Source organism: Orcinus orca, chromosome 17 (assembly GCF_937001465.1).
Source record: "Orcinus orca chromosome 17, mOrcOrc1.1, whole genome shotgun sequence".
NCBI classification, from domain to species: domain Eukaryota; kingdom Metazoa; phylum Chordata; class Mammalia; order Artiodactyla; family Delphinidae; genus Orcinus; species Orcinus orca.
Genome location: NC_064575.1, coordinates 68,051,073 through 68,067,754, shown reverse-complemented (window position 1 = coordinate 68,067,754; position 16,682 = coordinate 68,051,073). Strand labels below are relative to the sequence as shown.

Sequence of the window (16,682 nt, the reverse complement as noted above, 5' to 3'; positions counted from 1 at the left end):
CACAGGCCCAGCCGCTCTGCGGCATGTGGGATCTTCCCGGACCGGGGCACGAACCTGTGTCCCCCGCATTGGCAGGCGGACTCTCAACCACTGCGCCACCAGGGAAGCCCCACAGCAGTATTTTTTAATAAAAATCCCCAAACTAGAAACAAACCAAATATCCAATAGCTAGTGAGAAGATGAATATTGTGGTATATCCATACTATGGAACACAACTCAGCCATAAACAGGAGCAAACTACTGATGTACAAAACAACAATGATGAATCTCAAACCATTATGCTGAAAGAAAGAAACCAAACATGGAAGAGTATCTACTTTATAACTTCTTATATATGAAGGTCTGTATAGATCAAATCTATTCTTTATAGAGTAGACAGAAAAGAGATAAATGTTTGCCTGGGGCCAGAATGGGGAGATCGACTGAGATCAAGCACAATGAAACTTTCTTGGGTGATATATATGTTCTATATATCTATGTATATGTTCTATATCTTGATTCTGATGATGGTTATACAAGCACAGGCATTTATCAAAACTCATTCAACTGTACACTAAAATGTATACATTTTATTGTATGTAAATTATACCTCAGTAAAGCTGATTTAAATAAAAACAACAGCCTGGGAACAAATAAAAATGCAAATGGTTATCTTGGAAGAGATGAAAGTTTTTAGGAAAAAAAATGCTTTTATCCAGTGTTTGACAGACTGCCACGTGTTAGATACCTGTATTCAACTTGTTCTGTGACTCCTCAGATGATAAATAGAATAAGAATGATTTTTAGAGAATATAAATAAAATGTCCTGAAAACTGGAAGTTTTTTAGTTTGATATTTGAAAACTTTCCAAATTTTCTGATTTGATAAGATGCTGAATTCCTCTAATGTTTGAAAAGTTTTGACATCATATTGATTTAGTACAATGAATCTTATTAACAAAATCCTTTGCTAAAATTGATGTTTTGTAATTTCCCTTGAAATATCTGCATTATGAAACCAGAACTTATAATTCTATTCAAATATGCATTAGAATGGAAAAAGCAATGAACTGGGTTCTATCCTTGCCTCTGTGAAACCTAGATATATAAACCTAGAATGAGTTGCCTCCATACAACTCCGTTTTGTAGCGTGTAAAATCAAAGCCTGTGTTACATTTTTTGGATCGCTCCACTAATTAAATCCCTCTATTAACTGCCCTAACTAAAGACTATGATTTTATGTTTGGCTCTAGAAGGATCTGTGTAACCATAAGAGGGCAGTATTCCATTTAAACAATTTCTTACACAATTTCCTGTAAGTGCTCAGTACACTAAAATTACAGGATTTTGAGATTGGCATAATATTTGCTAGTATTAATCCCCTTAGGATTACATTAAGAAAAGTAATTTGTCTTTTTTAAGTATGAATACATAAATTTATCACAGCTAGAGGCAAAAGGGAGTCATCTTACTCTTTCTCTGGCTATCAGGCTTGCATTTACTTAAGTTGAGGAGATCATGCTTCTATCTCATCAGGACTGTAGTATATTAAAACACACTTGTCAACCCAATTAAGGGGGGACATTCTAGGGCTAGGATGTAGATTTATAGAGATATTTTTCTATGGATTCTGGGTAAACTGCAATGTACATGGTTGCAACTAATTCAAAATCAGTGCCAATGTCCCACATCAAAATCACATTTCAGTAACAGGAGGTAAAGTGAGAAAATAAAAGGGTAAAAAGTCATTTTTGGATGAGAATTTACTTGGGTCTTACTTGATGCTCAACACATTTTTAAAGGAGTGGAAGGCTTAGAAACTACTGTTACGGCATTTACACCATTTAAAGAAACTGAATATGTATTCCTTAAACAATGAAAGATAATTTATGAAAAATAGAGTCTATCACCATAAAAGGTATTCTAATTTTCTGTATCAGTGTCCCAATTGTTAGCAATTTTATCTGCTTTATAAGCCCATTATCTTACAAGGACAGAAGGCCATGGAAGCTGGCACAGCTCAAGGTTGCAATAACAAACTCATGGTTTATGGACCTAAATCCCCTCTTCCCTCTCTTCTGTCCTTTACACTGGTTTATTATCTCCTGGTTACTCATCTCAACCTAAGAATGTCCCTTTTCTGTCTCCTTGACATTCAGTTCATCCTTCCTCTACATAATGTTAAAGTATCTTCTCACTGTCTTAGAAAACCACCTCCATCTTCTCTAGTTAGAGGAAAAGAATGTTTAATAGTTTAGAAAGGAAAGGTCCAAGCACAGGGAAATCAAGGAACATTTACCAGTTCCAGGTTATGCCCATTCCCAAAGGATAATCTGTCATCCTCTTGGCTTACTAGGGATATTTGAAGAATCCATTTGGCTTGCTTAAAATCACTGTTTTCATTACACGCATTATTGTGCATGGCTTCTCACAATAATGGAGTGAATATAAGCAAATGATCAACACAATGAATCATATGAGAATCATCTTTTCTTTGAAAAGAACATTTATACCTGAAATAGAGAGCCTTGCTTGGTCAAAATTATCCATAGGATGACACAGCAGAACTTACCAGTTGAGGGAATTTAGAGATGCTATATAAGTTCGCGCCTTGCTACAAGACCAGACGGAAGCCATGCCTAAAAATGAAAAAAAAAGTCATTTGATCACAAATGTTACTCTAATTTTACTCTGACTCTATTTTGATATTTAAAATTTATTCTGATGTAGTGTTAGGATGTTAAAATGTAAATTGCTTTTATCCTGACCTTCTGTTTTATTGTTTCTCCTCAGCTTTTATTACAGAATTGTTATTGCTATGGAAATGTTAACTTCCTGTTTGTATTTCTGGCACCCTGAAGGGCATGGAAGTTGGCCAGTTTAAGCTTTATTAGGTAGCTACTGAGAGATAAATGTCTGCAGCATTTTTGTTTTGTTTTGCTGCAGTTCACTAAATGAAAATCTGTCCATTAAAAGTAAACTGTGCGGTCAATGCTACAGCAATGCCTCCCTTTTCTACCAGTAGCACACTATAAACCTTAAGCTAATTTAGGTTAATTATGAAGATCCACTATTGCTGCATCTAAGCCCATATGAACTTGAAACTAACCAGTCCCAAAATTTGTGTGCCAGATGAGAGCCATGGGTAAGGTCGGATAGCAGATGAGAGCCATGGGTAAGGTTGGATAACCTTTCCAGATGTGTTTCATCACGGCTGCTACCCATTGGAGGGAAATCACAGTGGAGAGTTGAGACCTTGGCTTTCCAGGTTCATAAACCTGGTTTTGTGAGTTTACCTAAGTTTTACCTCTGATGCTTCTTATAAACAGGAACATAACTTTACTGATTACTAAGGGAGATACCGAGAACAGTGGGAATGAACAACTCTAGTGATCAGAATGCTTGTGCCCCATAGCCCTTCATTCACAGTCTTTACTAGGAAAAAGGCAATTAGAAAACTGACTTAGTGATAGAAAGTTGCTCGATGAGAGAGCAGTAAAGGGAACTGAACGTCCTTAAAGGAATTATCTTAATTAAAGGAAGATACACCTCTCGGCAGTGATCAGAACATGGTACTTTGGTCTGCTTTTCTCGATGATGACAGAATAGTTATTAGCAGAAATCTGTATTCTCTTTTTTCTTCTTTCTGTAGAGCTTGCATTTGTCCTAACAAACTTCCCCTTTATTTAACCAAGTAGGTCATTTTATGTAAATTGCACTAACAAAACAGACAGTCCTTGCTCCATGGAGCTTTAATTTTAGTGGTGAAAAACAGACAATTAAATGTGGTATATAATATTTTATGTGGTTAAAAAACAATATTGAAAATAAAAATAAAGAAGAGGAAGGAGGCAGAGAGCAATGCAGGAATTGCTGTTTTAGATGGCATGATCCAGAAAGACCTCTCTAAAAAAATGACGTTGGAGCAAAATGACATTGAATTAAGTGAAAGGCAGGTCAGAGATGTATCTAGGGAAAGAAGTTTCCAGGTACTGAAACAGGTGTACTTACTATGGTGACATCACCATAGCCCAACACTTTCTATATTGGGAAAACCAAATTAAAGTTACTACCGATGGTATCCTTGAAAGAGGAAAAGAGTCCCAAAAGGACACTGTGTGATTGAGGATTTGGTTTGGTGATGGATAAGGAAACCGATTATTGACAGCCATCATCTACCTAGGGTACATTTTCCTTGTACCATTTGGAATTACTTATTGTCACTCAGGGTCCCACCAGAATATTAGGCTAAATTTAGGAAGGTTTGATAAGGCATTATTTACACTGCTGTGCAGTACCCTGAGAACTTGACCCTCATAGGCCCTCGAAAATGAGGAGATGGCATGATTAATGAAACTCAGAAGAAGAGAATGATAGCTTGAGACAAGCTATCATCTTTGGTAAAGAAACCCAACCATTCCCAGGTGACCCTGCAAAGAGGGATGTAGTCCATGAAGATCAGCATCCCCAGGATGGGGGTGGGGTTTGGGGGAAGGGATGAAAAGATAGCAGGCACACCTTCTTTCCCTTTTTGATTGCCAGTCTGAGACCCTACAGAGATTAAAATGTGGTGTTCCAGTCCTACACACTCAACCTAACACTTACACAACTGCCCCTTCCCTGATGAAGGCTCAACATGCCTAAGGTTGACCTTATATCAAGTTGTTTCTGATAACAATGGAAATATAAAGACCAGTAGACAGAGATAGTGCTAAACATGGCTTAATCTTTGGCCACAACAAAGTCAGAGTCCATGCAAATCTCAAAGAAAAATCAAGGACTATAAAGAGAAGGGGTTTTGGGTCTAATACTTGAGTGCAAGTCATACCTGTGACAAGTACTATCTTTGTGATCATTGATCAAGTTGCTTAATCTCCTTGCACTCCACTTTATCTATAAAATGAGCATCATTATAGTTCTTACACATAACATTATTGGGAGGATAAATAAATATATGATGGATGCAATGGAAGGGGCATTGTAACCCTCAAAGATGCATAATGCTTTCTCCCACAGATAGAAGAGCAAAAAGAAGTACTTAGTCATACCTGCTTTAGAAGGAAAAAGGAAAAGGCATGAACACATAATAAGAGTCCACTATGACCCAGACACTGCTTAACATATATTATTTAATTCTTTGAACACCACCTATAAGATGTTAATATTACCATTTTACAGGTAAGAAAACTGGGGTTCAGAGAGACCAAACAATTCACTCAAGATCACACATCTTGTAAGCGGCAGGGCCAAGATTCCTAATGAAGCAACATGAATCTCAAGACGATGTTTTTATTCCTGACGTCATCAATTCTGATTAAGCTACTCCAAGAACACAGAAAAACTGTATGCTTCATTTCAAACCACTCCTGGGCATAAAGAAGAAGCTCATCAACAACTAACTTAGAGTCCTTCCTCTCCCTCTCTCTGTGAGATGCCCAGAAGAACACTCTGCTAGGTAGTGGCCAGGACTGGGGCATCTCTGCTGAGCCCAAGGTGCTGACTGTTAGATTCAATATGAAAGGGTGTTCTTCCTTGACTTTCAAAGTGCTGAACTGCCAACACTCCTTCTCATGTGGGAGCAGGCAGAACTGCAACAGGGACCTCTGCCTTCCCACCTTGGTGGGACCAGGCGTCCACATCACAGAGCTCAGGTCCACTGCCAGGAACCCAGTGAGGATCACCACCATGCTTGACCAAATGCCATTTGTTTCCAGAAAGGGAGGAAAGTAAATAGCCTTTTGATTTGTTGCTTCTCAGCTTCTTCTGAAAGCTACCCTAAAGGCTATAGTTCAGGTGGGTCTAATACAGCCAGAGTATATGTATGGTAAATCAGGCTGGGAAACATTCAATTTTATTTTGGTCTAGTGGGATGGTGGTGGCTAGGCAGAGTGTGAGTTCATGTGAGTGGAGTGAACAGGGCATGGGTTCCATTAAAGAGGGCCATTTTGTTGGGTGCAGTCATGACATGTTGGGTCAGGGAACTCAGTGCAGAAGCATCGATAATGGTGCCACAGCCAGGCAGGAATCACACCTTCAGGCATGCCCAGAACCAGTATCAACCAGGTTACATCCACTGTTCCCAACCAATCTTTGGTTCTTGGGTAGGGATAACTATTCTTTGCCCTTCTGTCTTTGTATGAAGAGTTTTGCCCAGCCCAACTTCACGGTTTTTTCTCTCCAGCAGGGCTGTGAAACTTTTCTGATTGTTTTTCTCAGTTTTGGAAGGGTAGCAGCCTCAGCATAATTGTGAACTCCATGAAGGCAAGGACTCTGTCTCCCCCTTCACCATGATATTCACCCTGCATAGCATCTAGATGTGATAGTAAACTTTTGTTAAATGAGTAAATGAATTACCCCCATGACCTCACCTCTCATCCAACCTGACAAGTTACTGTGTGTTAAGTGCTTTACATGGGATTCCTAGCAGTCTAGTTTGTTTGGTAGATACAAACAGCTCCAAAATATATCAGTGGCTTAAAACAACAAAGGTTATTTCAGGTTCGCTGGTGGATGAGCACAATATCACCTTCAGGCTAGGACCCCACAGGATGCAGAAGTCACCATGTTGAAACCTGACGTTGCTGAAGAAGACAATGAGCCAGTGAATCTAATCCTGGCTCTTAAAGGGCTCCTCCCAGAAATGACATGTGTCAGTTTTGCTCATATGTCATTGGCCAAAGTGAGTCACTTGGTCATCACCCTCACTCCACAAGGGGTGAGAAAGTTCAGTCTTAACCCAGAAGAGAAGAGAACCAGACTATTTGTGAACATCTCTCTGACTTTCATCCACATATTATTTCATAGAAACCTTATAATTCATCTATAACAAAGATGCTATTATTGGTCCTACTTTGTTTTTATTGAGGTGTAGCTGATTTACTGTGCTGTGCTCATCGCTGCTGCAGAAAGTGACTCAGTTCTACACAAGGATCTTGAGGTTTAACAAGGTTAATGAGTTGATCAAGAAAATCAAATGGTGAAGCCTGGCTTCAAGTGTAATCACTTAACCAATCTGTTGAATCTTGCTATCACTGGAGTCTGGCAAGCTCTGTAAGGGGAGACACAGTGAATTCTCAGGGTGTCTAGGACCAGATTCCTCAAGGGTCTGTGCTTGAAATCATTAATCTTAACCTTATAGTCTGAGTCCCTGTAGGCAGTACCTCTGCTCTCTGACTTATCCTTTCTCTTTATTGGAAGAACTTGCTGTTCCTTGAGGAGGATGATAGCTACTTATTTAAGACATTAAACACCAGCCATCATCCCTTCCATGGCTAGTATTTTAGAAGTTATCCAGCAATGGCAATTTTCTTATTTGCTGGTGGTAGATAATATTCATGGAATTATTATGAAATTCATATTTATTCTTTCCATAACACACTGGAGCAGCTCAGACATCAGAGAACTGCAAATTCAGTCTGTGGTTCACATTTTTCTTTCCACGTAGACAGAGAAAAATGTTTCCCAAATGCTGAGATTAAGATGTGGACTTAGCTTGTTGGGGATGAAACATCAGTGGGCTGATGACCTGAAGACTATTTCTGTGGAATCAAATGAGCTTGTTAAAAATAAATTGTTGGTCTAAAACACCGTCACAAACCTTTGACATGATCAGAGGTCACTATCAGCTGACTATTTATTTAGATAATTTATTAGGGTTGGCGTAACAGCCACAGAAACTCACTCTAGCCAACTTGTGTAAATGAAGGAATTTGTTAAGTCCTGGGCAGTTCAAAAAATCAAAAGAAAAGCCCTGGAAGGAATGGAAACAGTGCATCTCTGGGGATCAGGCCTACCACCATCAGTATTCATCAGCTCCAAACATCTTTCCTCTGGGGGGTCTCTCCACTCCAGATTCTGATGCCCAGGGTACTGGAAAAAAGGTTCAGAAAGGCATTGCATGGATCATGTATGTCTATTGCTCACAGTGCCTGGCAGATGTTAGCAGCTCAATAAATTTTTGTTGAATGAGTGAATAAATGAATGGCCAAGGTCTCTGAGCCTCATATCACTCAATCAAAAAAATAAAATAAAATTTGATGATTCTATGAAGTCTGTATTAGTTGCCTATCATTGCTGTAACACATTACCACAAATTAGTAGCTTAAAAACCCCACAAATTTATTATCATATGGTTTTGGAGGTCACAAGTTCAAAATGAGTCTTACAGGGCTAAAATCAATGTATCACCAGGTTGTGTCCATGTCTTGGCTATTGTGAACTGTGCTGCAATGAACATTGGGGTGCATGTGTCTTTTTAAATTATGGTTTTCTCTGGATATATGCTTAGGAGTGGGATTGCTGGATCATATGGGAGTTCTATTTTTAGTTTTTTAAGGAACCTCCATACTGTTCTCCATAGTGGCTGTACCAACTTACATTCCCACCAACAGTATAGGAGGGTTCCCTTTTTTCCACACCCTCTCCAGCATCTATTGTTTGTAGACTTTTGATGGAAGCAAACTAAATGTCCATCGACAGAGGAATGGATAAAGAAGATGTGGTACATATACACAATGGAATATTACTCAGTCATAAAAAAACTGAAATAATGCCAACATGGATGGACCTAGAGATTATCATACCAAGTGAAGTAAGTCAGACAGAGAAAGAAAAATATCATATGATATCACTCATATGTGGAATCTAATTTTTTAAAAATGATACAAATGAACTTATTTACAAAACAGAAACAGATTTTCAGGTATCGAATACAAAATTATGGTTACTCAAGGGGTGGTTGGGGAGGGATAAATCAGGAGCTTGGGATTAACATACACACACAACTATACATAAGATAGATAACCAACAAGGACCTACTGTATAGCACATGGAACTCTACTCAATATTCTGTGATAAACTATATGAGAAAATAGTCTGAAAAAGAATGAATATAGGTATATGTATAACTGAATCACTTTACTGTACCCCTGAAACTAACACAACATTGTAAATCAACTATAATCCAATAAAATTTTAAAAAATAAAAAATAAAATCAATGTATCATCAGGGTTGGTTTATTTTGGAGACTGCAGGGGAGAATCAGTTCCTTGCTTCTACCAGACTCTAGATGCTGCTGGTATTACTTGGCTTATGGCTCCATCACTCCAATCTCTGCTTATGTTGTCACAATTCCTTCTACCAACTTTGATCCTTTTGCCTCTCTCATAAGAATCTTTATAATTAGATTGGACCCACCCAACAATCCAGGATAATCTCATCATCTCAGGATTCTTAATTTAATCAAATTTGCAAAGTCCCTTCTACCCTGTAAAGTTAAGGTATTCACACGTTCCGGGTAATAGGATGTGAACACCGTCGGGGGACTATTATTTGGCCCACCATAAGACCCTTTTCAATTCTGAAATTCTGTAATGTTCTCATTGCTGATATTGATACTAGGAACCATGGGGACCATCTGGCCCTGTTGTATGTGGAGCTTACAGTCTATTACAAACAAAGTTGGCAAAGCTGTCTAATGGGAAATCAGGGCTACTGAAAGAGAATTTACATATCAGTGATTCCTGTCTGTTGGATGAACCAGGTGGCTCATTGTCTATGCCAAACATTTGTGGATAAGAGCAAAGATTTTTGTTACAGCATTTCTACTAACTCCACCCCAAAATGGCATCACTATGAGAGGACATGGTCTAAAGAAATCACTCACATGGAATTCTCACATCCCCAGAAGGGAGTCTGACTCAGGGCCAGACAAAGAACCATAGGAGACTCCCAAGCACTGAAAAGATTATTAAAGATTATTGTGCTCCACTTCCATTTATAATTAAAAAGAAAAAACCTCTAAAGTACAGAATAAATATAGAGAACTAAGACAAATATCTAATGTTATCTATGATGACTATTGAATGCTTGTTCTGAAATATCTCTATCAAACAATTTTAGGAATTGCCATTTTCTTCTCCTGCCTTCTTGCTGATGCATAAATGCATTCTTAATCCTCTTGTTGGACAGTGCAGCCCATAATATTCATGACCTACCAGAAATAATACCATCCTTAATAAACCAAGCCAGTAATTTCTACATGTCATTTTATGATACCTAAGGCTTTTACTGACACAATTAAGAGGGACTCTGGCTTTCTAAATACTAATATAATTATTTATATTAAATATGGACCCCAAATTTATAATACCTAGGACCTAAAACAAAATCCCACTATGGATCTCAGGCTTTAAAATGTTGTATCTATTAAACAACATGCCTTTATTTACAATCACTCATGTTTTCATTTTTTTATCAAAGATATTATTTGACTTCACATCTGAGCCTCTGAGCAGCCTGAGATACTAACAGTTGACATTGTTTGAACAACCACTTTATGTTGGTGTATCAGCAAATACTTTATACGTTTTTAATCTAATACGTAATACATAATTAAATCCCCAAATTACTACAGGCATTATTATTATACTCATTGTAATATGAGTAAACTGAGGCTCAGAGTGGTTAATTAATTTGATGCAGGTCACACAACAGAGCAGAAATTTGAATCCAAGGAGTTGGTCTCTTAACCATTATACTCTGCTAATTCCCAGTTTTCCCATACAGGTTAGCTGTCACAGTAGTCAGATGCAAGGGCTGTCTATGCAGCCTTTGTTTTCTCTCTGTTTCTTTTCTTTCCATTTCTTTTCTTTTTTCTCTCTTTTTTTGAGAGTAAACTTATTATTTCCAACAGTCTAATGGTTTGAACCATTATTGTACATCGCAATAACTCAAAGAAGTGTTTTCAGGTATGTTTTTACCAGGCCCAACCACAGAGCTTCTGATTTGGCACACTAAGGCAAGTAGACGCCTGTGTGTAGGTAGAAGATCCCTGCATAACTCTAACATGGACTCCTGAGGAAGAACACTGCATCAGGTCTTATTAGATACTGAAAGGAGGGCAGAAATTGCATCGCCCTGGACGAATCTACGAATCAAGGACCTGGATGAATCTACGAACTCCAAGTGGTGTTAGAAAATTGGTCAACAAAAGCATGTAACAACTTCAAAAAGCTTGTGAATCTAGTCTAGATGGAAAGAAAACTTAACAGCAGAAATGTGGTACCTGGCTTGACACCTCATAGTAAACACCATGAAACTGGAAACATTTCACCATGAAACTGGAAATAATCAACCACCCATGGTCGTTTGTAGCCCCTTTTCCTGAGTTATTACATGTCTTCACATTCATGAGAAGAGAAGTAGGGTGGAACGGAGCAAAAGAATAAAACTCTAGATAAAAGGAAAAAAAACCCACTGGAAATACATTATGGTTGGAGCTAAATAGTCCCAGTCATTTAAAAATGGAGCAATCTCTTCAAAGAAAGAGCAATGGGAAATAAACCCATAACTTTTATTCACCTCTAATGCTTTCTGTTCTCCAGACAAGCTCTCACAATTTTGCAAAAGGGTTTAGCAGTCTTAAAAAGACATGGCGAGAAGTTATTTCGAAGGATTGGTGTGTTGTGACATGCTCATACTGATTTTGCAGTCTCTCTGCATTACTTCATATGAATTATTTAAAATAACCCACACCCTACCAACACAATGACCTGCGTCTTCTTTCATTCTCTATTTAATATTCTTGTTGCTGTTGTTATAGTTAGAAGACAACCTTCTGGCTTTCTGTTTTGTTTGTACTTGTGAGAAAGGCAAAGGAAGTTTTTTTTTAAAAAATGTTAATGTCTGCTTGTATATATAGTTGATTTTTTTAAAATGCACTACTTTGGTGTCCTCTTCTGCTTCTTTTTCTTGTGAGTTTCCATGTGTAATCAACAGACACTAAGTACATCATTAGGACATACTAAATTTTTTCCATAGCCCTGGGGCCATCTTGCGCTCTGTTTTTTTTCGTTAGAGCCCCACACATGGTGTTTTCAGTAAACTTTCATTTCCTAGGATCTGGTCTTTTTCCACTGAACTCATATTTTTCCCTGATTTCCTTTTAGATTATAAAACTGTTGCCAAATTAGACATGGTTTTTAGAAAAACACCACCACTACCTCTCCTGATGTTGAATTAGTATTTAATTCAGCCACCCAGTAGGAATATCAACAGTCACCCATTCAAGTGACAAAATTAAAAATTTTTTCATCCAGTCACGGCCTGGAAAGAATAACTGATTTTACTACTCAGTTACCTGACTTGACACTGATTTTCCATTTCCATGACAATGATCCCACCATCAGCAAATATCAATTGAATGCCTACAATTCAGAAAGCAAAGGGCGGTGCCCAGGTCTGAGTATGAGGTCCATTAATAACTCCCCACTCCTTCCTTTCCTGTTTGGAAGACATAGTTGGAGGCTTACCCAGCAACCACACCATTCCCCGCTTCCCCACTCCCCCTTCACACGCACACTTCCTCCCAGCAGACAGAACCTGCCATGCAACATGGAGACTGAAAATGCCAGGTACATGCTTTCCCAGCCTCCCTTGTGTTTACAGCACCAGCCATGGCCACTGTGACCTGAAGGGAAGTCTGCTGAGACTGGGGTAAGAAACAGGGGAAACAGGGCAAAAGAACATGGTTCTTCTCTTTGATTAAAAGGATTTTGAGAAAAGTTACCCCCTTTCAACTTTTTAAGATACAATTGTTTAAAAAAAATGCTGAGGGATTAGGCAGCCATCTTGCAATCATGAAGGAAAAAGCTGAAGACCAGAAAGCAATATTCTGAGGAGGACGAAGCCAAGACGCAAGAAAGAGATGGAGCTCTCAATGATGTTTTGAGCCATGGCGCCAAACCTGGAATTTTCCTGCCCCTGCAATTTATATTACGTGGAATAATGATTGCATTTCTTATCAAATCCATCTTCAAATGGCTAGTCTGTATTTTGCAGTTGAAGGTATCCCAACTAATATACCTGCTTAATTCTTCTTCCTTCAAAATTCAACTGAGACATCAATGCCCTGTGAAATTTCCCTCAATAGCATCTTTGGCCCACCCCATAGCAACCTCACTCCCATCTCCATCCAGGTGGAACAAAATGAGCCTTACTTTCAATTCCCATGTTACCCTGGCATACAGATGCTTATTTTCTTACAAAACTTAGATCCTCAAAGCTCCCTCTCATTCACTAGCTCTCAAGTCCAATGCAACAGGGTCTAGTTGATGTGACCACTTGCCCCATCTGTTGGCGGCAGGCAGAGTTAAATGTCTTTACTAAGAGGGAGAATCTCTGCTCACACCTAGGGAAGGACAATGACAGTAGTTGAAAGTTCAGAAGCAGAGGAAATTCTTTGTTGCTCTATATTGAAGCCATCAACGTATCCGTCTCCTCTTCAAGATCGTAAGCACATTGAATGAATGGATTGTGTCTTTCTGCAGAAAGTTTAGCACATAGTAGATCCTCAATAACTGCTTGTTAAAAATAAGCTGATAATTATAGAATTTAAATGTTAAAGCTCAATGACATCTTACAGATTATTTAATATAACCTCCTAATTTTATAGGTAAGGATATCGAGGACTGGAAAGTTTAAATAACTTTCTCAATTTGTAAAATAGAGGCAAAGCTAGAACTACTACCAAAATCTCCTAATCCAGTGTTCTTTCTATTCCACCAGAGGTATGAATGCATTTGTAATCTAGGTGTACAGAAAGGATACTTCAAAAACATAACTAAAAACGCATGCAGATACAATAAGCGTCACATGTTGTTGCAAGAGGGGAGACAATGTTTTGGACTCGGATGGATGGTGAACATTAGCTATTACCCATGTCAGGTAGCACAGTACTATGGATTCTTGGACTTGTTGCCTTCACCTTTGGATATCAGCTTGTAGTGGGCATCCCTGACTTTCCAGTCTAAATTTGGAGAACATCCCATTTATTTTCTCCACAGCACCTGCGACATTTTCACTTCTCTCAATTTATCACATAACACTGCACATTTATTTATGTGCTTATGTGTTCACTTGTTTGTTTAATTTGCATCTTCTCCAGAATAGCAAAAGCCATGTCTATTTTGTCCCTGACTCTACATCCAGCACTTCACAGAGCCACTGATAATTAGTAGACACTCAGTATCTAATCAGTCATTAACTTATTCAGCAGCATTCCAGATGATGGGAGTACAAAAATGAAGAAGAAAGGCAAAAGTCCTGCCCTCTTGGAGCTTATAGTCTATTTGGGGAAGACAGAAATTAAGCAATATAACATAAGCACAATACTGCATATTTAAGAATTTCAGATGCCACCAACTTGAAGATGCATTGTTACTTCTATGTGTGAACAAAGAAAAAGACATCACAAACTTTGCCATGCCATTGGTATTTTTCGATGCATCATAACCTCAGAGAGTTCCTTGAATTGATGAATGAATTAGGTTGGAATTAGGTCTGGAGGGATAGTGGAATATCAGAGAAGTGGGTAGTCATAAAGAACTGATATATTAATCAAGAACTAACCTTGGATTTACAAGGTATGTAGTAACTTTGGTGGCAGATATATCCTGACCCCAGCCCTGGCAATCATTTGTTGTGTGGGCCTGAGCAAGTTCTTGAGTCTCAGTTTCCTAATTTGGAAAATGGGTACTATAAAATGTGACATTTCAGATTATGTATGTAAAAAGACCCTGAACTTAATGGAGACACAATAAATGATGGTAGTTTTTATTACCTTTATCATTTTACTCAGCAACTCCTCAGGTGACTTCTAGTTGATATCCTGTTTATTTTAACTGTTGGACCCTTGTCTTGATTTGCCAGTTCTGGGCTTCCCCACCTCCCACCCCTCCCGCCCCCATGACCTCCCACAGACTCTGTGCTCATCTCGTGCACCTTCTGTTTCAACTTGTCACTTGTCTGTCTTCCCTACTAAATTATAAATTCCTTGAACATGTGAACCCTGACTTATTTATATCCATCATATCCAGAATACAATGCTTGGAACCTAGAAGGTTCTTATAATATTTGTTGACTGAATGTGAGACCAAATATATTTTTGTTGGGGAAAGGGCCTTCCAGGTAAAGAAAAGTTTTTATAAAAGCCCTGGTGGCGCTTCCCTGGTGGTGCAGTGGTTGAGAGTCCGCCTGCCGATGCAGGGGACACGGGTTCGTGCCCCGGTCTGGGAAGATCCCACATGCCGCGGAGCGGCTGGGCCCGTGAGCCATGGCCGCTAAGCCTGCACGTCCGGAGCCTGTGCTCCGCAATGGGAGAGGCCACAACAGTGAGAGGCCCACGTACCGCAAAAAAAAAAAAAAAAAAAAAAAAAAAAAAAAAAAAGCCCTGGTGAAAGATACATTAGGCATCCATCTATTCACTCAACAAAACTTCTTTTGAGTGTTAACTGGCAATAGATTCAGAGACGATTACCGCTCCTTGGAGCACAGGGAACATCCCATGGAATAAGCAGGTTAGTCCTCATCTTGGGCTTTCTCCATCACACTAGTTAATCTCTACCATAGGTGGTTACTCATCCAGTTTGATTTGCATGTGCTGTTCCAGCAGTCCCTCTCCATGGAAAGCTGTTAACTTTATAAGGTTTTAAAGAGACTGCAGATGTTTCTCAACACTTTTTCATGGGTGCCAGAATTTACATCCACTACTGCTCCGTGGAAGGGCTGCCTTTTAGGTAATGCAAAACAGCAGGGGGGGATCGATCTGCCTGCTTCCTTCAGACAGGTGTGCCTCGGAGAGCATGAGATCAGCTGTAGGCCCATGAACTGACATGCTAACCTTCAACGTCACTTCTCTGAAAATGCTTTAGCTTTTTTCATTACTTGAGAACTAAGCAAGGCATTAAAAAATGTCCAAAACCAAACTCCCCATTGAAATTTTGAGGTCTCTCTAAGCAAAAATAATCTTATCCTGGTTTCGCAGGTCAAGAAACCATTAGAAAGGAATCATCCCAGCTGCCCAAAAATGGTCTCGAGTCCAACCGCCGAGGCGCCAAAGCCAACACCACGTTGACGCAGATGGATAGCCAGCCAGAAAAGGTAGAGCGCCTGTGTTAGGCTCTCTCTGCTCCTGCAGCCCGGGAGTGAAGGGAGTGGAAGAAGGGAGGAGAGGAAGGCAGACCAAAAAAATCAACATAGTGCAACATGTCTCATAGTCAAGTCAGCCATGGCGGGGTCTTATAATGCTGTTCACCAGTTTTTGCATCGTGCAGACAGAGCCAGCTCCTGTATCAGATGAGCCACTTATAACCTTCCATCTTGGTACCTGCCCACAGGCCTCAAATAATCAGACAAGGAACAGTTCTGATGAGAGTTGAAAATACCCTTTAACCTATAGAAGCTTACTATCAAATGATGGATAATAACTTGAATTCAGTTAAGCAGAAACAGCTAGCAAAATATAATGGAGCATGGAAGTTGTGAATCTAGAGTTCAAGCTCTTGCTTTAATTTCAAGTCTATTTCTTGCTAACTTTGCCACCTGGGACTGGTCTCTGGTCCTCTCTGAGTGCTACTTTCCTAATTTTTCTAATTTTCTAATAGAAATACTTAACTTATCTACCTGTCAGTTACTGGTCAAAGGTTAAATGATTAAATGATCTCATGATATCCTGTTGATTTAAAAGAACTGTACAGGGACTTCCCTGGCGGTCCAGTGGTTAGGACTCCTTGCTCTCACTGCCGAGGGCTAGGTTCAATCCCTGGTCGGGGAATGAAGATCCCACAAGTCTCGGGGCCATAAATAAATAAATAAACAAACAAAAATTTTAAAAAGAACCGTACAAATGTTGGATTGTGTCTTAT

General features: G+C 39.1%; 1 protein-coding gene across 2 annotated transcripts in view; it reads right to left on the bottom strand.

The window, feature by feature from the left end:
• COLEC10 (collectin subfamily member 10) overlaps positions 1 to 16,682 on the bottom strand; it is a 167,900-nt gene that overhangs the window by 112,019 nt on the left and 39,199 nt on the right. The window contains exon 3 of one of the 2 annotated variants that reach the window (XM_033419915.2): positions 2,492 to 2,617. The exons of the other annotated variant lie outside the window; for it this stretch is intronic. Within the exon in view, the coding sequence (XP_033275806.1) occupies positions 2,492 to 2,528 (37 nt within the window). The 5' untranslated portion in view covers positions 2,529 to 2,617. The remainder of the gene's footprint in view (positions 1 to 2,491; positions 2,618 to 16,682) is intronic. 2 annotated transcript variants of the gene reach the window in all.